General features: G+C 39.4%; 1 protein-coding gene across 1 annotated transcript; it reads left to right on the top strand.

Annotated features, from left to right (window-relative positions):
• Window positions 1-964: 964 nt before the first annotated feature.
• TXNRD3 (thioredoxin reductase 3) lies at window positions 965-21,220 on the top strand. The gene is made up of 16 exons (XM_054838484.1): window positions 965-1,192; window positions 7,657-7,717; window positions 9,312-9,421; window positions 9,599-9,712; window positions 11,311-11,383; window positions 12,260-12,379; window positions 12,784-12,926; window positions 14,312-14,427; window positions 14,536-14,761; window positions 14,990-15,082; window positions 15,556-15,632; window positions 16,515-16,671; window positions 16,874-16,981; window positions 17,892-17,987; window positions 19,511-19,645; window positions 19,935-21,220. The coding sequence occupies exons 1-16, from the start codon at window positions 1,070-1,072 to the stop codon at window positions 19,995-19,997; spliced, it is 1,815 nt and encodes a 604-aa protein (XP_054694459.1). The 5' UTR covers window positions 965-1,069; the 3' UTR covers window positions 19,998-21,220.
• Window positions 21,221-21,733: the final 513 nt, after the last annotated feature.

The following is a 21,733-nucleotide window of genomic DNA, read 5'->3' as shown; positions in this document are numbered from 1 at the left end:
ATGCCCGGATCCAGGCTCTTTCCACTGTTAGGCCAGGACACCCCCCCGCACCTTTCAGTCCTGACAATTACTATGATTCTTGGGAAGAGAACGATGGATCAGAGATGTGCGTAATGATAAGCAGTACCAGATGCGCCAGCATCCCCTTCCTTTATCCTTCAATGTGAAAAAGGGAGCTTCTTTCCGATGTCTTGGCTAACGCGTTCTGAAGCCATAACCCATTTTATTACAGGAGAAGCTCCACCCGTGCCCCTGTTCTCCTCCTTGTGCCCCAGACCCAAGCAGCAGCTGAAGGCAGGCAGGGGAAGCTGCCTTCTACAGGCGGAGGGCAGCTTTCCCCCAGGCTTTGCCCTAGTTTACAGGGCACCGAGAGGGAACAAAATCGGCGGCCCCGGGTCCCGCTGCGGGTATTTGTTCCACGCCGGACACGGAGCGATCGCCGCCACTTCGGGACCGGACGGCCCGTGAGGTGAGGACGGCAGGCAGGGAAAGGCCAACGGCCCCTGCACCTGAGCCAGCCCCAACTCCCGTCTGTCCCTTCCAGTCGCTCCCCGCCGGAACTCTGTGCCCTCCCCAGCCTCCGGAGGCGCCGCTGGACCCGGGCGCTGTGCGCGGCCACACGAGGGACCGGCCGACACCGGCACTGCCCTCCGGCCGCCCGGGCAACGCCACGCCCCGCGCCGCGCATGCGCCCTCTCGCCTCCCTGCTCTTGGGCTATTCTACACCTCCTCTCAGAGCGGAGGGATGGCTTAAAAAAATGCAAGTTTATCCTTCTTTAAATCACCTTTAGGTAAATATTAATGCTTCCACCCGTGACGGAAACTACTTCTTATTACTTTACAATGAGTCATAATGCGTGTGGCGGAAAGAAAGGGCGAGAAACTGTCTTTCGCATTTTGACTCCCCCTCTTCCCCCGCGGATAGGTCGGTCCAGCTCGTCACCTTCCCCGCTCCGGAAGGGGTGGGGTGAAGCTGTGGGTCAGTGCGGGCGTTGGGCGCACGCCGCTGCCGTTGGGCGCGCAGGGCGGTTGCAGTTCGTCGCTGCGCGCCTCAGCCGCCGGCCCCGCCATGCCGCCGCCGGGCCAGACCCAGCTCCCGGACTGGGACGGCCTGAAGCTCCGCGTGCAGACCCTCATCGCCTCCCACCGCGTCATGATCTTCAGCAAGAGCTATTGCCCCTACTGCAATAAGGTGAGACGGCGGCGGGAGGCACCTCGGCGCGCTCCCCCCGCGGGCCCCCTCCTCGGGCCGGCAGCCGCTGGAACGGAGGGTCTCGGAGCCGCTTCCCTTTTCTCGCCGGCTCGTCTCGCCGCGAAGAGGAGGCAGGCCTGGCGCGATGCCTCCGTGCGAGGCGAGAGGCATCTCCCCTGAGGGCGCCCGCTCGCACGGCTGGCGGCCCGCCCGAGGCGTGGGAAGCGCGCAGGAAGAAAAGGGTTGGAAAGCAAACGTTGCAGGGATGCTGCTTCTTGTGACGGCACCCTAGCGATTTAAGCAGTACAGAAGTAGCTCAGTATCCATCCCGCTTAAGTTTAGCACCAGGTGCCACCCCTTGGAAACCCCCTTATCAGGCTCGAAATGAGGCAAAGATCCTAACCAGCGTCCTCGGTAGGTCTTTCCCTTTGCCACGTGAGTGAAGGGATAGATGAATGTGTGGGATGCTCTGCACAGTCTGCTTGTTCCTCAGCTAAGCAGCTTTTGTATCTGTTACTTGAAGGTCAGGGTGCTGGTTGTGTTGCTTTCTTATTGAAAGTTTGAGCACCACACTGGTGTTCAAGTTGAACAAAGTTGCATCCCAGAGAGGAATATAAGTTAAGTTTCCTCTTGTTTTGGAACTTTGAGGTAGAAGGTTTACTCTATAGCAAGAGTGTAACTTTTAAATGCTGGCCATAATGTGTGTTTAAAACAAACCCCACTTGATTAGTTGTGATATTTAGTGAAAAATATTTTTTTAGCCCTGTTTATGTGTCAGTATCACAAGGTAACTGTAACTAGTGAACCATTGTCATTAAAGAGAAACAGGATCTTCATTCGAGTTTTACGATACCAACACACTATAGTCATAGCCCATACAGAATCTGTGCATTTATAGGCATTGTGATTCTTAAGTGTTTGCAAAGAGCGTGTTATGAAGTGTCAGTTAAACCTCGTAATATCATATTTGATGTGGCCATGGTGGAAAAACATAATTGGAACTATGGGATTGAGTCTTGATGTTCCTCACTGGAATTGACAGTAAGGAAAACACTCAGAAGCTGTGCTCACATGTGTAGGTTAGGTTTAGTTCCAGTAGCTCTTGTGAGGGGGGAGATATTGTGACCCTGTTGTAGAAAACTTAAATGAATATATCCCACTTCACTTGTAACTTAATTGAGGTTTTGGGAAAGGAAGCTTCTGTGTATCTCTCCAAGAATGTTTTGGCAGAAAGATAGTATAGCATAATAGGCAGCTCAAATCCCTCTAAAGTTTATTGACTTAATAATTTATTCAATTGAAGTTTTGGCAAATGCAGTTATTATAGGGTAGGAGTCTTGCTCAAGTCTAGTCCAGTTGACAAAAACGGTGTCTTCTGTTGAGTAGAAATCCTTTTTTTGAGGACTTCAGTGCTGTCCTTCAAAAAATACTGAGTCGTGCCTGTCTGTGTTTCTCTGTGTGCTTTTAGTGATCGTGATTGCTCAAATGTTGATATGCATGGCACTCAGCCCAGCGTTTTTGAGATCATACAATGGCATCGTGACTTTTTAAACCTTTGCAACCTTTTCCTTCATCTGTTTCTGTTATTGCGCTGGGGATAGACTGATACAAGGAGCTTAAGAAAAAAATGGACTTTATTGTAGTCCAGTAATTAAATTCCAGATTAATGTTCTTTTCTACATTTGTTCAGAGTTTCCCTATTAGGCAGGATTACTTGCTTCAAGGAGACAATCAGATATGAGGAATATATTCTTTATTGTCTTGGAAATGGGAAGAATGAATATCATGAGTAGGAGGGCCCTCTCTCGTGGCCTGTTTTAGGCAGAAGAGTTAAAAGAGCCTGTATGAATCTTTTTGAAGGAACAGGTGATAAACTTGGGGGGGAAGGAAGAGCTGATTGCTATTGGCAGATTTTCTTGGCTTGCTTTCCTGTTTGGAACAGAAGAAAACACGTTGAAGAGGTACATATATTGCAGAGGGAGAACTAGAAGAAGGAAGCTTATGAGAGAAGGAAGCCACACATGAAACATCAAGTGATAAAACATAAATATCAGCAACAGTATGAGTACTAACAATCCCTTCCACTGAAGACTTAGAAAATAACAAAAGGAATGGGAGAACAGTGGGTAATGCAGCATTCTTGCTAGCTGATCTAGTCTGTAGAATTAATGAAGTGGATATAATTTGAAAGTGTAGTTACAGCTTGGGTACTTAGCCTGTAATCACATAGTTTCGAGTTCTTAAAGACAGATGAATATGAATAGTGTGTGCTGTGTCTATCTTTTACTGTGGATGGTTGTTAGCAATGTGCTTTTGGTAGGATTAATTGAAAAACTGATGATGTTTAGCACTAGTGCAGAGAACACTTGTGCTCTAAAAGGACCTAATTTGGGGGGTGGGAAGAATTCTTTATTTCAAATGGATGTAGCCATGCTGGAAGAAAATTAAGATTGTGCTTTCCTTCAGAAAAGCACTGCAAATAAAGTCTCTTAATGAACTAAGTAGCTGATTCTGTCCAGTTTAGCTAGTAGCATGACTAGGCAATTGTGCAGTTCTTTTTCTGCAAATGCGATTTGTTGTTCAATTGTTTTAGTAAGGCAGGAGTAGAGAGAGGGTGGTGTTAGAATGACTTCCTTGTCATAACTCGGCTGTTTTTAATATCTTACCACCCTGAAAAGATTAATACTAAGATAGAAGTGCATAAAGAAAACATAGGTTTTTAGCATGAAAAATTGCCATGTGTGAACACTGTGATATGTTGAAATTATTTTAAGAGCAACAACTGTGGTTGCATAGAAGTTGCCGGTTATTCTAGTTATATGTTAGGCTATTGTTGATTATGTTCTGTATCCATGAGGATTTCTGGTCAATTCAGCTGTGTGGCTATTATAGAATGTTAGCAGACATAGGACATACCATTATTACTTTACTGTATGAAGCTTGTTTCAAACATGCTTAGCTACTCTAGCGAGAGGAAGCATCTCCAGGAAGAGTTTTCTAAAGTGTTAGACCAATTTCTCAGTTTCAGAGAAATTATCTACTATTATCTACTGTTTAGTAATACCTAGAAATTTTTCTAGACTCTTTTTGAGAAAACTGGAAGAGTTTAGTAGGTAAATGAGGCCATTACATTGGTCAGACAGGAAGTAAACAGTTGTATTGGTGACCATGCAGCCTAGTATCCTGTCCTATACACTTGTTGGAGAATTTACATTTTTAGGATTGGGAAATTTCCTAGTATGCAGCTGAAGTTTTCAGCATTGTGTAGCTCAGAAATTTCTTGACCTGAGTTTGTATTAATTTTGTTGAGTTAAGTTTTCAGTGGCTCTTTCTTTCATTAGTTGATCTAATAGCTCTTTTGATCTCCTTTTAATTTTGGCTTTTACAATGTCAGGTGGCAGTAAGTTCTCTGGTTTATGTATTGTCTGGAGGCTTGCTTTTCATTTCAAAATTGTTTTCTGGTAAATGCAGTTGTTGCTGTTTGCTCCAGTGAGTATTTCTCAGAAATCATTTCCTGTTCACCTTATCTAGATATTACTCATGATTAGTGTATGTTATCTTTCTACTCCTCGTAATCATTTTCCTTTCCAAACTGAAATAATCTGTTATCTCTTGCCTGTATTGAAGATTTCATAACTCTGATCATATACTTGTTACTTGTCTTTGTTTCATTAGCACAACACAAGCATGATCTATTCATAAGTATGAAGTGCAATAGTTACTTCTAATTAGGATCTTGACATTTGTCTGATTTTTTTTTTTCTTCCCTATCTTCAGTAGAGAATAAAGGTTGCCTAAATGCTTTGTCTTAAATCTGCCCTTTCTTGAGTGTAATCCTTTCTTGTTCTACTAATGTGCTCTGTCCTGTGCTCCCCCCTGCCAGGTGCTGCTGCAATGTTTTAGCAGTTTGGGGTTTTTTTTTTTTTAAAAAAACCTAATCAAAACTTGACTGTTACTCTGCTGCTTTGCTGCAAACTAAAACAGCAGCCAAGTAGCTAATTTTGTGACTTCCCTCCAGATTCTTAGCTTACTACTTCATAGTAGTGGTCTCTCTAAGCTTTGCTTTTTAGATCTTTCATGGCATTCAGCTTGGGCTTTGTAAGAGCAGTTGCAGAATGGGAGGTCTGGAACAGTTCCACTGCTGTTTCCTTTCATTCAGTCCAAGAGATACTCCAATGAGATAAAATGGAAATTCTTTACTCTGAGGATGGTCAAAGATTGGAACATCCCAAAGAGGTTATGGTATCTCCATCCTTATAGGCATTCAGAACTGGAGTGGACAGTGTTTTGAGCAACTTGATAAAATTTCACGTTGGGCCCTGCTTTGAGCAGGGAGTTGGATCAGATGACCTCCAAAGGTTCCTTACAACTTGAATTATTCTGTAATTGTAGAACTAATGTAATCAGTTATACAAGCAGAGCTTATTTTTCTATGTTACAATTGATATGTGATGTGGTAAGAAACTTGCCTTGTAGTTCATCCAGAACACAAAAGCTTTAGGTTTATCAGCATAAAGCTGAAACTCCGGTAGAAAGCACTGGATACTCAGCCTTTGGCATAGTAACAGCATGGATCACAGCAACATTAACAACACTTTTTTTTTTATTCATCATGTGTTGGACATCTTTATGCTTATTAGATGTGACTCAGCTTAGTGCTGTCAATAAATTTGAGATTCATCAGAAAACTGGTTGTAAAAGATTTCTCCTGAATTGGCAGCAACTTAGTGTGCTTCATTGTTCAGACTCCATGCTGGCAAGTGGATCCATCACACAGACATTTAGTGCTTCTTGCTACAGCTGTTTTCACATCAAGACAGTTATGATTAAAAGCAGATATTTTACCCATTGCCTTACAATATCTATTTGCATGGGTAAGTCTGCAAATTATATTTTAAAGGAGTAAATAGTGCCAGATGTAATACTACCTCCTGTGCCATGAGGTATGTTGTTTTCTAACTGGAAGGATAGTTTACAATTTCAGTACTGCCAGTTTTACAAATAGGTGTTACAAATAGGTGTTACGGTAAAAAAAAAATCTCAGTTCTAAAATGCTCCCTCATTTGATTCTGATAATTGTAGACTCTGTCTGTCCAAAACTGATGTTAGAAAAACACCCAGAACTCTGTCCAGGCTGGGGAGAATCTCCACTAAGTTGTCATTTAGGTTGGTTGTTTTATTTTTTCCTTTTTAACACTAGGCTCGTATATAGTGTTCTCTTTTTTTTTTTTTCCTATTTTCCCCTCCTTTCTAATTTATTGCTGACTTCTAGATGCATAAACCATGTTTCTAGGGCATGTTCTAGTGATACTGTATCTAGCAATGCAGGAGAAAAGCAGCCTTTTAATGACGAAGCATCTTTAGAATGCTGCTTCTGCTTAATGGAGAAGAATAACAATTTAAAAGGCTAAAAAATGTAACTGTTACATTCTGGTATTAACACTCCCAATATTTCACAAGCAAGATATGACTAATTTAGTAAAACAATGGCAAAGAAGTTAAACCACTCCTGCCTGATCCTGGAGGTCGAGGCAGATGTTGTTAAACAGCAAACCAAAAATCAGAACTGGAACAAAATTCAAAGCATCATCTAGTCTTGTCCCCGGCACAAGGTAGGGGAAGTGGTAGCTCAGAGTTGTATACTTTGAGGCCACTCACTGATGAAGATTGTCATCTACCTAGGCAATATGTTCCAGTGTCTTGCTATTAGGAAAAGCTTTTCCTAAAGTATAATCTCAATCTCTGGATGCAGTTCAAGACCATTAGTTCTTATTCCATCCACCTCCACTTTTCTTCCTTCAGGTAGTCATTTATTTAAACACAGTTATTTCTCCATCTTTGTTAAACCCAACTTATTGACTCCTTACAGTAATTGTTCTCTACTTGTTCTAAAACTTTTCTGAAGTATAGCAACGAAAAGAGAATGCAGGGCTGGTAGGCATGAGCTGTCCTAGTGCTGAGTACACTTGGAGAGTATTATCCTTTCTGCAGCTTTTCATAATCCACTCTTTTTTTGGCATTTGCTTGACAGTGTTTTGTTTTGCATTTTATCCTCTAGTCCCTTTTTTCTTTTTTGCCTTAGTGCTATCAAGGAATCTGGCTGCTACTTTATCTCTCTTCATGATGTTTTTCCATATGGCAGTTGGTATCTGTCAGGGATGGAGAAGTCTGCAGCTAAGCAAATTGTATATAGAAACTTTTTCTTAAGGTAATGAAACTTGTATTGGAAGGTTGCTGTGATGTGGGATGCTTAATCTGAATGCTGTTAAATAGCCTGGCTTTAAGTGAGGAACATGCAAAAAGCAGTAGTGCCAAACTTCATCAAAGGCATGTAGAGCTAGGCCCTCAGAGCAGAATAACCAAGACTTAAGTTACCTGTGTGTCACAGGTTCAAGTTTTACCCTGAGCTGTGTATCAGATCTTTAGAAGGCTTTGCACTGGCATTGTGTCTGTTTCTGTTGCAGGTGAAAGAACTCTTCCACTCTATGCGTGTGGAGTACTATGCTTTGGAACTTGATGTAACTGGTAAGTAGAAGAAAGAAAATCTATCACATGCTGGTTAACATAACTAAAAATGGGTGACTGTGTATGATTCTTTAGGCTGTCTTGAACTAATTGGAGGATATATAAAACATTTAAAATAAATTTTAATATATTCAGAGATAAAAACAATTAGGCTTCAATGTGGATTTTAATACAGGATGTGTTTTTAATATAACTGAAGGCTTTGACTCTTTCTGTACAAGTCATCAACAGATAGAGGATGTGAGATCTGATTTCTCTCTGAGGAGCTCTGTCTTTTGGGGGGAAAAAAGCTGGTGTTTTTTCTATTGCGTCAGGTTATTTTGTGGTTTTAGAGGAATTGTTAATGTGTGACTTGGTATATGGGTGACCTTCACAGAGAAAGTTGCTTAGTCATTGGAAGGAAGGGTAAATTCCAGTACCTTGGCTGTCGCTATTTTGAGGTGGGGCTTTTTTTAAAGCCCAAACCGCTTTAGTTTGAAGTACACGCGTAGTGCCTTATGCATATATGTACATAATGCATGTAGCTTTTATTGTAGTTTTAAGAACAAGTAGTTTCTAATGTAATTCCTAGTAAACTTAATTGCGCTGTTGGTAAGCTGTTGAATGTGTATTATCATCAGCTTTTTCCTGTACAAAACTTAGTTTCCAATGCCTTTCTTTTTTTTTAGTGCTAATGCTCTTTTGAAGTGTTTATGCTTAAGCAGTGTTTGGGGGAAAATGTAGTTATTGATCCATAGCATCTCTTTGTACTTATTTTTACTTTTTATTAAAGTTAGATACTGTGAACTAATTATAGCTCAAGATATGCAAAGTACAATGCACAATCCTTTTTTTTTTTTTTTCCCCCTGGAATTAGTCCTAATTAATAATGTGTTTCCTTTGCAATTGCTCTGAGTATCGATACCAAAGAGATACGATCTTGGAGTAAAAAGATTTTAGTCAGTGATTACTGTAAATTCTCATTCCCACGCTTACTGTTGGACAAGTGGTGAGAGATCTGAACTGAGTCTATGTGTAGGTGCTGATGATTCAGATGACAGGTCAGGTCAGGCAATGATAATCTTAAAACTGAAATGTTTAAGACAGTGTGGTGGGTAGAAAAAGTCTGAGTAGAAGACCATGTTAATTCTTCCCATCCCCATATTGTCGTAGTACAAAGCTACTGGGCAAAACTATGTGCACTTACACAGAACATACTCCAAAACCAGACAATTCTCATGAAAGAAAAGCTGTCTGTATGATCTCCTGTGATATCTGGAAAAGAATTTTTGCATAGCAAGTGTGACACTGTCAGGAAGAGACTGATAAGAATCCAGGAAGTACAGGGACTAAACGGTATTACTTCAGCTTTACTGTGTTCTGTAGAATTATGGCTTGAAGTACCAATTTGCCCTCTGTATTTAAGCATGCTCTTTTGAGAAGGAGTTTCTAAAGACTTGGTTATGTTCAGGAAGTCTAGAAATGTGATGCTTAACGTTTGTTTTCTTGGCAGGCCTACAGTATATTGCAGTCCAAGCATTTAATACTTCAGGTTGTTTCAAAAGTTCCCTTCTTGAAAAATGTTCTATAATGTACTTGTTTCTTTTATTCTTAGCTGATGGACCCAGTATTCAGCAAGTGTTAGCAGAGCTAACTAATCAGAGGACAGTGCCTAATGTATTTGTGAATGGAACACATGTAGGTGGCTGTGATTCAACTTATCAGGTAATACTACTTTAAAAATCAGCTGGAAGTAGGCAAGACTACTGAGTGAATTTGCTGTTTGATCATAATTAAATTGTGTGTGACGTATTAGACTGGGTGATCTAGGTCAGAGAAGCCAATCATTTGGTTTTTGTTTGCTCAGAAATGTGTGTAATATGTTTGGGGTTTTTTTTACAGGCTTATCATGATGGATCACTGCAGAAACTTCTTGGGGATAGCAAAGATGCAGAACCCTATGATTATGACCTCATTATTATTGGTGGTGGCTCAGGTGGACTTGCGTGTTCCAAGGTATGACGTGAAAATTGCATTAAAGAACAGGCTATATGTGAAACTTCTTCAAAAATTAGTCTCTGTATTAATCACAATAGTATAAAACAGTCTGTTTTGATGATTATTACTGTTCAACTTGTTAATTAATGAATCAATAGTAGTCTAGTAATGTGCTCACTCAGGAGATCATGGTCTGTGTGGACCAGTTTCTAGCCAATGCCTATTTATTGGTCTTGGTCCTAATAATAGGTTTTAGGTTCCTGGCTGAGGGTGGAACCAAAAGTTTAAGTATCTCCTCTTCATGTGTAGTACGCAGGCACTTGAACAGTTCCAAGCAGTAATCTGGAAAACCTAAAGGCTACTCTTGAAGTACACCTGACTGTTAAGGATTCAGGATTGCTAATCATCTAAAATGAAGTCCTTTCAGCTGTTCTCTCAAGGAACTGGCTCGCTTTTTAGTTCTCTTTCTAGCTGCTTTTTCAGAAAAAGTGATAGAGATTGTGTACCTCTTACATGATTAGCTGTTGTTCAGAGTGCCTCAGGACCTAAAATGCGGATTCAGTTTTCTCTTCTACTTGAAGGATTTGAACCCACGCTTCCCACCTCTCAGCCAGATATCCTAACTGTCAATTTATGGTTTGGGCATGGTGATGTTATTCTTGACAGCCTTGTCGACTTACTGTACAACAATAGTTAAGTGTACAACTTTCACTAGATAAATACAACAAAGGCAGGAGAAGGTGACATAGCACTGCTTGTATTAGCCAATCTTAATTGGGCATTTTCAGAATGCTCCAGATCTTTCCTTGCAGTGCATTCTGGAACACCAGTTATAAACTTGGTGATAATTACTAAACTGTTCGGAGTGGAAGAGGTCAAGTATTCATAGAATGTAAGATAGCTGGCTAAACATTGTTTGAACGAGGATTGCAGTAACCGTGCAGGAGTTCTTAAACAAATTTGAGGCACCTACAAACAATGGGTAGATTCAATCAAGTGCCTGCCAATTACTTGGGTAGAGTATTGTAGGATTATTCAGGTTTGAATGGGTGTTAGAAGGATGGCTAGCTCCAAGCAGGGTTAACTGTGATGTCAAACAAGATTATGCAGGGCTTTCAGGCTGAACGTGCCAAGTTCCCTCACCCTTCTCATAGGGCGCGTGCGTCACCCCCCTGTCCATCTTGGTGGTCCTCCACTAAACTGTCTCCAGTTTATTACTGTCACTTCATTCATGAATATGCCAAGTCAGTCCTGCCCTCCTGAGAGAAAAGGAGAGCTAACAGCGTAAATATCTCTTTGGGTGAGGTAGATGAGGATCGTAGGCTGGTAAGCCCATCTCATACCTTCTTCAGACCATGGCTTTTGACAGTGTAGGATGGTACGGATGCCGCGTTGAACATATGCATCCATTCAAAGTTCAGAAGAGAGTAATAGCTTTTGAGGGATTTGAATTTTTGTCTAGTGAAGGAGGTAGAAGAGCCGTGTATGATAATGAGACTAACTAGCAGAGGAGGCTTTTGTTAGTGCTAAGTATATCATGACTGTAAATGAGCAGACAGGCTTTCCTGGTCAGGCAAAAGTTTAGTAATGCTGACTTGTCTTTCTGTCTTCTATAGGAAGCTGCTGCTTTGGGAAAGAAAGTAATGGTATTAGATTATGTTGTTCCAACACCTCTCGGAACCTCATGGGGTAAGCTTCTGTTAACTTGTATTTTACGATGTTTCTGTGCCAGTGATACATATTGAGTTGTTAGATATTATGGATTTATATTGTTAAAAATTGTGTCTGAATTCCTGTAATTCTGGAACACAGATAACAAAGGGGTTGTTTTCCTGGCATGCCTGCTTTTCTGGGCAGTTATTTCTGTTTTGTGCATTGCTAACTCTCAGTTCTTTGTCAAATGTTCTAGTTCTGTTCCAGATTGTGTGTGTGTGTGCATGATGACATTCTCGTGTTTGTGGGTTTTTTTGTCTTTTAGTTCATCTAGTAGTATTTTGTGGGCAACTGATCTAGGTTACCTCTAGAACAGTGTGACTATAAGGCTATGCATGCCTCACCTTTCCATAATTAAAGACAGCAGCTCTCTGACCTTATTAATGTTATATTGGCAGTTGAGAATGAGTAAGGAACTTCATTGGTCAAGTTTTACTGAGTTGAAGTATGTATGTGCTTTCATAGCTAAGATTTCAAACTAATACGTATTTCAAATACCACATAATAGGTGACACTAAATTCTAGGAACTCTGGGCTTTTTGCCTTGCTTACTTGCCAATCTGACTAAAATCTGAAGCGTTCTGGAGTGAGTATCCCAGGTCTATGTTCAAGACAGCACACTGCAGCCTTCTTGGTTCAATGAGTCAAGTAACCTCTTAAACTGAATACAAACTTGTAAGCTTAGTGTGTTCATTGTATTTTAAAATTTCTCTTACAACAGACATTTTCTGTTACATGTATGACTATAGCAAATATCACCAACTGATATATGGGTGCTTTGTATAAAGCACATGATAGGAAAAGCATAAATATCCTGTTTACACAGGCAATAACATGTTTTTTCCATCTTAGGACTTGGTGGCACGTGTGTAAATGTAGGTTGCATTCCTAAGAAGCTAATGCATCAAGCAGCGCTTCTGGGTCAGGCGCTCCAAGATTCAAGGAAATATGGGTGGCAGTATGAAGAACAAGGTTAGTAAGAACACAGAGGACAGACCAAGACGGTGTACAGATCTGAGCTTAAGATCATTCTTGTACTTTGAACTTGGTAAACTAGAGGCAGAGTTCAGTAGTTTTTCTTGGGTAAATCAGAAAGGCATGCTCCTTCCTCAGTCATAAAAACCTTTAGGATTGAAAGCTAATTGTGTGTTGTTCCCTGTATTATCTGAATTAAATGAAAGAACTTCTAGAAAGGGCTTATTTCAGATAGGAACAAGTCAGGTAAATATTAGCATAGTAGAACAAGACTTTAATATGTATCCTCATTACTGATGATAATGTTTTCTTAGTATGATGTACAATTAATAAGACTAAAGTTTTTCTTTAAGGTTCATTGCACTTTGATTTCTTTAAGTATGAAATTAATGTCATTTCAGTGAAACATAACTGGGGGATCATGGTAGAAGCAATTCAAAACTACATTGGTTCTTTAAACTGGGGCTATCGAGTGTCCTTAAGAGAGAAGTCCGTGACATACCTCAATTCTTACGGAGAATTCATTGAACCACACAAAATTAAGGTATGTGCTATGTTAAAAACATTTAGTTGGGATGTAAAACTTGTGTTCTAAAACTGCCTTTTAAAATCCAAGAAGGAAAAGTTTTTATCTTGACATTGCCAGTGTAAGTCAACTGAAGTTAACAATTCATCTATGAAATAATTGATTTAAATTATTACTGTACTTTAGTACATGCCACAGTGTTTGCAAACCTAGTAACTGTTATGTAAAAGTAATGTTGATATCTGTAAACTTATGTCTTGCATGAATAAGAGTAAGGTTGTCTCAGTTGCTAACTTCATGATTGAGACCAGCAGCTTGAGTGAGGAGGGGAAAAAAAAGCTTTAGCTGTATGATTTTTCCACTTGTAAAATCTTCATACTAAAGCATAAAAACTTGAAGTTAAATTCAGATTAGGCACTTAAGTAACAGTGCTGCTAGAACCTTATGCTGTATCAGCATAAGAAAAACTGTCGGTTTTGCAAGACAAAATGTGCAGGCAGTCTTGCTGTAAGTGATCGTACTGTAGCAAGGTTAACTTAGAATAAGTGCATATTGAAGACAACTGTTTAGCTCAGTGAATGTAATTGTCTGTTTTCAATATGAGTTTATGAAGGCTGAACTGCATGTTTTTGAAACCAAGAGGCTAGCACTGAAAAGATAGTAGTATGCTGAACTTGCCTCATCTACGAACTGTTATAGTGTCCAGGTATGCAGGTCATCTACTTATGTATCCCTAGTCTATAAATGAAGTAGAACAGAAAGACTTTCATCAGGAGGTTGGACTAGATGACCTTGTGAGATCTCTTCCAACCTGAATTACCTGATGACTTGATGGGGAGGAAGTTTCCCTTCATCTGTGTTGGAAAGTAACTGAAGAGCAAGGAGGTCAGATTTTGAGAGAGATGCATTGGCAAGATGAAATTTCCCAAGACCAAGGGCCTGTAGAAGTCAAGGTTTTAAGCCCTATGAAATCATGTAACTAGATACTTTTTTCATTTCTCCATTAGCCTAAGAACTAATTGATGTTATTCTGCCACTAGCATTGTTTTGGGCTTTTATTGGAAGTGGGAGGCAGGAGGGGCCTAATTTATAGCTTTTTATAGCTTGAAAGTAGTTGTTAAGAACAATTCAACCTAAATGAATAGTTGAAATGGAGAGAATTGAAAGAGTAAATGATCTTAAGTGCTCTGATGAGAGAAAAGGCTGATAGTTTGTTTTAAACCTGTTATTCTTCAGTGACCTGCATGGCTTCTCTAAATGCATTAGTTCTTGTTTGGAACCGCTTGTTCTTGATTCTTAAACATATCCACAATATTTAATGGAAGGGGAGGATTACAAAATTTATTTTGTCTTGAAATCTGTTCTTATGATGAAGACTTTCTTAATTTTATCTATATAAACAGGCAACTAATAGAAAAGGACAAGTAACCTATCACACAGCAGAGACTTTTGTCCTGGCAACAGGAGAAAGGCCTAGATATCTGGGTATCCCTGGAGATAAAGAATACTGTATTACAAGGTGAGATGAAAAGGCATAATAGATTGAACTTTGTTTGCTCTAGTGTTCGCAAAGACGAACAAGCTTGTGTTGAAAGAACCGTGTAACTTACACTTATTTTCTTTTCAGTGATGACCTCTTCTCCCTGCCTTACTGCCCTGGCAAAACTCTAGTTGTGGGTGCTTCCTATGTGGCTCTGGAGTGTGCAGGATTTCTTGCTGGTCTAGGTCTGGATGTCACAGTGATGGTGCGTTCCATACTCCTTCGGGGCTTTGACCAAGAAATGGCAGAAAGAGTAGGTGCTCACATGGAAACACACGGCGTAAAGTTCATAAGGAAGTTTGTACCTGTTCAGGTAAGTGCTTTCTTTAGGTTTCTTCTCTCCACGCACTATTACTTCAAACAGCACTTGTAGAATGCATGTGCTGTCTGGGAATGCTTTAGCTCTGTACAGGAATAAATGTTTTATGATATTAAGCTCTTTTTACTGCTGAATGATAGATTAGTAGGTCGAGGTTTGAAGTGACAGTGTAAGTGAGCTCTGCTGCTTAAGGTCATTCTAAGCTTACAAATATTTATACAGGTTGAACAGCTGGAGGAGGGCATGCCTGGAAGACTGAAAGTGACAGCAAAGTCTACTGAGGGACCAGAAATCTTTGAAGAAGAATATAACACTGTAAGCATTTCTGGATTTGAAATAACTGAATGTAGCAGCACATGAAAATGTATTAAAACACTTTAAAAGCTGTTCAGGAAAAAAGTAAAGGGAAATCTTGCTTGAAAAATTATTTACATAAATTACTGGCAGGAAAAAATATATGAATATTCATCTTCAATTGTGCCCTGTCTGCAGAATGGGTGAAACTTTACGTGCCTGGAATGCAGTTCATATGAACAGTGTTGTTGCTTCTGTTTTTGTTCTGATATTAATGTTTTGCTGTTTGTTACATCTGTGAAACAAGTTGCACGTGGAGGAGCCTGAACTATTGGTGGCTCTTTCAGAAAAGGTTTTTGAAAAGTCACTCCAATTGTATGCTCAACAGTTGTTGGATGGTTTTGGCTGTTTGTTTCAGAAAAAGACCAAAGGAAGTGTTATGCTGATTGCACTCTTGCATAAAATTATTGCATGTAATTTTGGGTTTTTTTTAGGTTTTGATAGCCATTGGTCGTGATGCATGTACCAGAAATATTGGTTTAGAGACAATTGGTGTCAAAATCAATGAGAAGTGAGTATTGTTCAACTCCCTTAAACCACTGAATGCGATGATTTTTTTTTTAAAACTTCTTTAATACCTAATGATACTGATGCTTTTTTTAAATCCTCACTTTTATAGGTGGCTATTATGTGAACCTTTAAAAACTTTTCTCCTGGATTTGAGTACAGTTGTCCATGAATTCATTTCTTTATGTATTTCATAAAAGAACTATTTTGAATTAATACCTACTTGTTGACCAATGTGCTTAAGGAATAGATTTAATGTATTTGCTTAATTTACTTAGAAACTACAGTTTAATATTCTGTTAAATTAAATATTTTATTCAGCTCATGTGGCAAGTTCATCTAGGGATTTAAAGAGGCAGCAAACTACTTGCTTCCTACAGATGTAACTTTTTTCTTGTTTCTCCCTGGTGTCAGTGCAAAATTGGCGTAAAGAAAGAAGCAGGATTATGTTGTTCAGGAGAAAGAAAAATTAAGATCAGGTTGCAGCAGCTAACAACTTACTAAGCCATCTTACTTAAACATGTGAGTGATATTGCCGCCCTTTTTCCCTATAGGGGAAAATGTACATTGCAAGCTGTATAATAATCAATAAAAGATCGTAAGTCCAAAGATGTCTGAGTAACTAACTTCACTGTCACCAGACAGGCATTTTTGTTCAGCTCAAAACTGGCCCACTGAATACTGGCTTCAGCCACGTGTCAGAGTTGGAGGTAGTTGTTGCTCTGAAGAGTTTGCAGTTGAAGTAAAAAAGGCATAAGCATATTTAGTAAAATGGGCTCAGTAGTTAGAGTAACATCTTTGTAGCAGAACTTCTCCCCTCTGTGTTTTGCTGATCTCTGAGGAATGTTATGATACTGAACTCATTCTCTTTTGTGTTTGTTTTAAGGAATGGGAAAGTGCCTGTAAATGATGAAGAACAAACCAATGTGCCTTATGTTTATGCTATTGGAGATATATTGGATGGAAAGCTTGAACTTACTCCAGTTGCCATTCAAGCAGGGAAACTGCTAGCCCGCAGGCTTTATGGTGGTAGTTCCACAAAGGTAAAGTTATAAGAATATAACTTCGACTTAGTTCTATGCTTTTTGCCTCACAATTGCAATAACACGAGTTGATTTGTCCACTTGACTGTGGGCGCTCCAAGTGTTTTTTCTAAAAACAAAAAAGTGCTAATACAACTTTTCCTGTTATGTACTGTGTAGAACTTGCATAGTCTAAATATAAATTTTGTTTTTTTATTTTTAGTGTGACTATATCAATGTACCAACGACAGTGTTTACTCCTTTAGAGTATGGCAGCTGTGGGTTAGCTGAAGAAACAGCCATAGAAGAATATGGAAAGCAAAACTTGGAGGTGAGAGCACTCAAGACTTGCTTAACTGGTAGCTTGAGAATGTTTTTCTTGGGCCTTGCTGCTTTATGCTGAAGGCACAGTGTTAAAACAAGATTAGAAGGTTAGCTAGATAGGTCTTTGATAGTGGAAGTGGTGTCATCTGGCTAACAAGGTATGGGACTCCCAGAAATGCAGGATTGGACTTAGTACTGTTAGAAGTGTGCATAGCTGTATGCTGCCAAGAAGCATTTGACTTCAGGAGGCCAAACTCAGGTTGCAAAACTGTAAGTGGGTGGGGTTTTTTGTTGTTGTGAATTGAAGACTTATTGCTGAAGTATACCAAACTCCTGGGATGGACTATTTTCTGCTTATTCACTGTACTTGAATTGGGAATTAATTTCTTCCTGACCTATTCTTATGGCTATAGAAGTTTCAGGCATAACTTTCCTGTTTTATGGTAACTTTGGGTTTCTGTACTTCTCTGCAGAGTTTCATTAAAGCTGTTTGTATGCCTTGTGTTCAACTCCTTACATCTTTCAAATACACTTGGCATTATTTAGCTTCTGTTTACTCTTCTGCAGAATAGGTTTAAACTTATAGTAACTAGATATTCATTTTGTACTATTAAAGCACTTCTTTCTGAAAGTATGATCTTAAAAAGCTGTGTCTTATACCTGTTGCTGTTTTAATTGAGTATTTCAATCAGGGACACGTGGTTTAAGTCAAGTCTTCCTCTGCTGACTTTGGGAGGATGCACTGCTTGGGCCCCGGCGGGGAGGGGAACAAAAATCACTGTCTTGTCTAGTATATGTTATGAAAATCTGGCTAGTTAAATGGCAAACCACCTATTTGTAAAGACATTAAAAATTGGAATTATATCTGACTGAATTAATTCATCAAATTGTAATGCTCTTTCTTGTCATCCTCCCAGGTTTATCACAGTTTGTTCTGGCCACTTGAATGGACAGTACCAAGCAGAGATAACAATACTTGTTACGCAAAGATAATCTGCAGTAAACGTGACAACGTGAGTAGCAAGTTGGAATGGATGTGCTGAGTGTATTCTTGAAATTTCTTTTTAGACCAGCCAAAAGACTAGTATCTTATTTGGCCTGCCTGAGGCCAGCTCTACCCATTCTGTTAACATAAGTTTTTGTTTTAAGAGGTCTAATCAATTGGGAGAGAGCTGACTGGTTTGGTTTGGGTTGTTTGATATAACAACTGTTTGAGCAAGTGGTAGCTTGCTTTATACATTATGAAACTTCATATTGAGTTCCTATTTAAGGATAGATTTGTGAAGAAATTCGCCAGGGTTTTTTTCCAAGTGGGTTTTGAGTAACTGTGTACTATCTGGTATCTTGCTTTATGTTTCTGGACCTTGCGCTTTTTTGCCCTTTGCAAAGTGCAGAGTTTTGTATGTTTAGTAGAGACTTGGAAAACATGTGGTTGGTCCTAGAAAATTCAGTGATGAGAAATGGGAATTTCTAGTGATCGTAGGTTCTTGTTGTTGCAAAAAAAAAAAAAGTGGTGTACTGGCTGGTATTTTTCCCCCAAAACTATCTGGGAGAACAGACAAAGGAAGATTTATGTGGTTAAAATTCCTTTGGAGAGAAGGAATGATATGATGAAATAACATGGCTTTTAAACTAAGAGGAAGTAATCTTTTTTCCTTACTAGCCCACCTAACCCTTTCTCAAAGATTGCAGAAGGGCTCAAAGTTCTGCTGTTATTGGTCCCTCATTCGAAATAATCCAAATGAAAAGAACCCAGTGGAAGCAGGGACTTTATTTAGATTTCTATGTGAAAGGTTTTTTCCTAGGATGCTGGAGGAGAAAGTATGTAAATAGTGTATTTAAATTACTTGTGTTACGAGGAATTTGTATCCTATCCTGTGAATCATGGCCAGACCTGGGCTAGGACATCTCTGAAGGTGTGGGAATGTCCTGGAAAAATTTTTTAAAACATTGTATCCTTTTTGATAAACCAGTTAATGAAACAAATTGAAACAAACTACACCCGCTTTTAACTTGGTTTTTTTAATAGCCTGCTGCCGTGACTCTAGATCTTGCTACAGAGATGGCTTGCTCAAAATTCAATCCTATAATGTCGTCATTTTCTTATTAACTGCTTGGGGAGGAAGGGAACAGCCAGTGAAGCTCTTCAGTATCAGATTTTTAACAAATAAGGTCCTCTATCTGACCTAATTTCAATGTGGAAAAGTAATTTTAAATCTGAAGATACTAAACATACTGTGTATCTACAAAGTCATAAAAACAGCTGACAAAACTAGAATCTGTTTAGCTTTAGGCAGTGTCTTTGAATTGCTGCTGTACCATGATTTTAACTCATATACTTTAAAACTTGTTTCATTCTGTTATAATAGACTGAAAAGAACTGCAGAACTACTTTCTTCAAAGTAGAAGAAAGACACTGCTATTGACCTGCTTGCACAACATATAATTTTTAGTGTAGTGGGAATTATATACTAGAGTTTCCATTAAACTTTATCTAGTACTAACTCCTGGGGTTTTCTTCTCACTTGTCTTAAAGAATCGTGTGATAGGATTTCATGTTCTTGGACCTAATGCTGGTGAAGTTACCCAAGGTTTTGCTGCTGCAATAAAATGTGGCCTCACCAAAGAATTACTTGATGAAACAATTGGTATCCATCCAACTTGTGGAGAGGTAAGGGAGGGAGAGGGGACAGCTTGATTTAAAACCTGCTTTTGAAGATAGTTACCTTAGACGCAAAGAAAGGATACTACATAGTATTTTGAGATTTATTTAGTATTTGCTTAACTTCTAACCATAAGATACTGACATGTGGTATAAAATGTGTTGTGTACTGCAGCTTGTTTTCCATTCTTACAGTTCAAAGAAATCTAGTATTGTTACTTTACAAGAGGAAATCAATAGCCATGTGGATGATAATACAGAACAACAGTAAATAAACTGTTGTTTTGGTGTCTTACAGGTGTTCACTACAATGGATATTACAAAATCTTCAGGACAAGACATCACTCAAAGGGGCTGCTGAGGTTAAACCTGCTGTTTTACATGTTTTCATGTTGTGCACACTTGGTTCTGTGGAAGCCCTAATACATCTAACTGCTTTGCAGCAAAATAAACATTTGCATCAGTACCACTGTGTGTATTGCAGCTGGGAGTGGTGCCTTTGTGAGGCTTCCTCAGTAAGTGGTGTTGCAAATGGAAACAGTAATACAGCAGGGAAATCTTGAACTGTAAATCCTGACGTTGCTTGGAATGAGCACTACTGTGCTTTTTTGACGTTCTGGCTCGGAACCTTACTGTGAGGTGAGCTACAACTGATGACTGCCATGCAAGGTTGGGAGATTTCTTCGTCCGGTCAGATGACTGAACTCCTCCTGAAGGAAACTCTTAAGTTGCACAAATTAAAGCTAACACTTCTAGGCTCCACTGTCTTGTACAAATGCCTGAGATAGAGGACAAATATACAATAAATGATTCTTGCCAACAGTTTACAGATGACCGATTTATCTTTTTTGATGCATTTTGTTTTACTTAATTGTATATTCAGTTGAGGCAAGACGGCACAAATAGGATGTAACGTTGAGTAGTGCAGTTCAAGCACTAGTCTCCCACCTCAACCACTCTAAAACTTCAAAGTAATCTAAGGCATCACTGTTGTTAACATTCATAGTTGGTTGACCTCAGGTGACATCATGTCTTTAAGATGATAGTTTCAGTTGCAGGCATCTTGTGTGTCAGGGTTAAAGAACAGAAGTGGAAGACCTTGTCAGTTTGCTCTTGCTGTTTATGATTATTTAGTGCTAATAGTCTTGAACTTGGTTTCAGCTCTGTAATGTAAAACATCACAGAACCTAGAACTGTAAGTCAGTACTCTTTATGTGGAGTACTGAAGTCTGGGGGGAGCAGGATCTGAGAGTAATCTGTCCCACTAATATAGTAGGTGCCTGCCCATGATGGTAGTAAGTGTTGCATACAATTTCGTTGAAGCATGTGTTGCACCAGAGAGCAGTGGCTTGGTGTGCTATCATGCTTTGTGTAGTGTTGTGTACAGTCAATACTCTGAAGCTTTCTTCCACCCCTAGCATTCTGCTCTGGGGGAATTGTGCTTGAATTTGGCTTTTAGTTTTGTCTAAATAGATGTTTTGAAAGATTATTCTGAATGTTGTATGATAGTAAAAAAACAGTTTTTAACTATTTAATCTTTGATGTACCATGGAATTTGAAGTTCAATAAACAATGCATACAACACTTTGTGGTGTCTGACCTCATGGTTTATGTTATCGCATACTTGAGATTTTATTGTGCTTCAATTATATTGTTTATCATATGCAATACTAAAACCTCTAGGCTTGTGCATGCTGTAATCTTTCAAATAGAGAAATGAGTTTTCTTGCCACATCTAGGGGCTTGCTCAAGAAATTGGATATGCTTCTATTTCAGTATGCAGAATTCTCTCTGTTCAAACTGAGAAGACAATTTTATACCACTTCTGTGTACTACAGAAGATCCTAAATATGTATCTTGTGGTGTTTTAACTGCAACATAGATGAAAGAAGCTCAGTAGAATCTAGCTGGAATGTTAGCAACAAATGTTGCTGGTGTTCAAATTTAATAACTCTTGGAGACTTTGAGGTTTTGCTGTGGGTGCCTAGTAGTACTGCAAATTATTTTCACTTGACAATGGAGACACTTGCTGAGCTTCTGGTGGTACTTTGCTGCAGAGCTCTGGGGATTTACTTGTTCTGGTCTCTCATAGCAAGC

The sequence above is a fragment of the Grus americana genome, chromosome 11, assembly GCF_028858705.1.
Source record: "Grus americana isolate bGruAme1 chromosome 11, bGruAme1.mat, whole genome shotgun sequence".
Classification (NCBI taxonomy): Eukaryota; Metazoa; Chordata; class Aves; order Gruiformes; family Gruidae; genus Grus; species Grus americana.
Note: the sequence above shows the minus strand (reverse complement) of the source record. Positions and strands in the feature narration are given on the sequence as shown.

Coding starts and splice junctions, on each gene's coding strand:
- TXNRD3 (XM_054838484.1), top strand. CDS start 1,070: ATGCCGCCGCCGGGCCAGACCCAGCTCCCGGACTGGGACGGCCTGAAG. Junction 12,927..14,311: donor TTGAACCACACAAAATTAAG/GTATGTGCTATG, acceptor CTATATAAACAG/GCAACTAATAGAAAAGGACA. Junction 19,646..19,934: donor TCCATCCAACTTGTGGAGAG/GTAAGGGAGGGA, acceptor GGTGTCTTACAG/GTGTTCACTACAATGGATAT.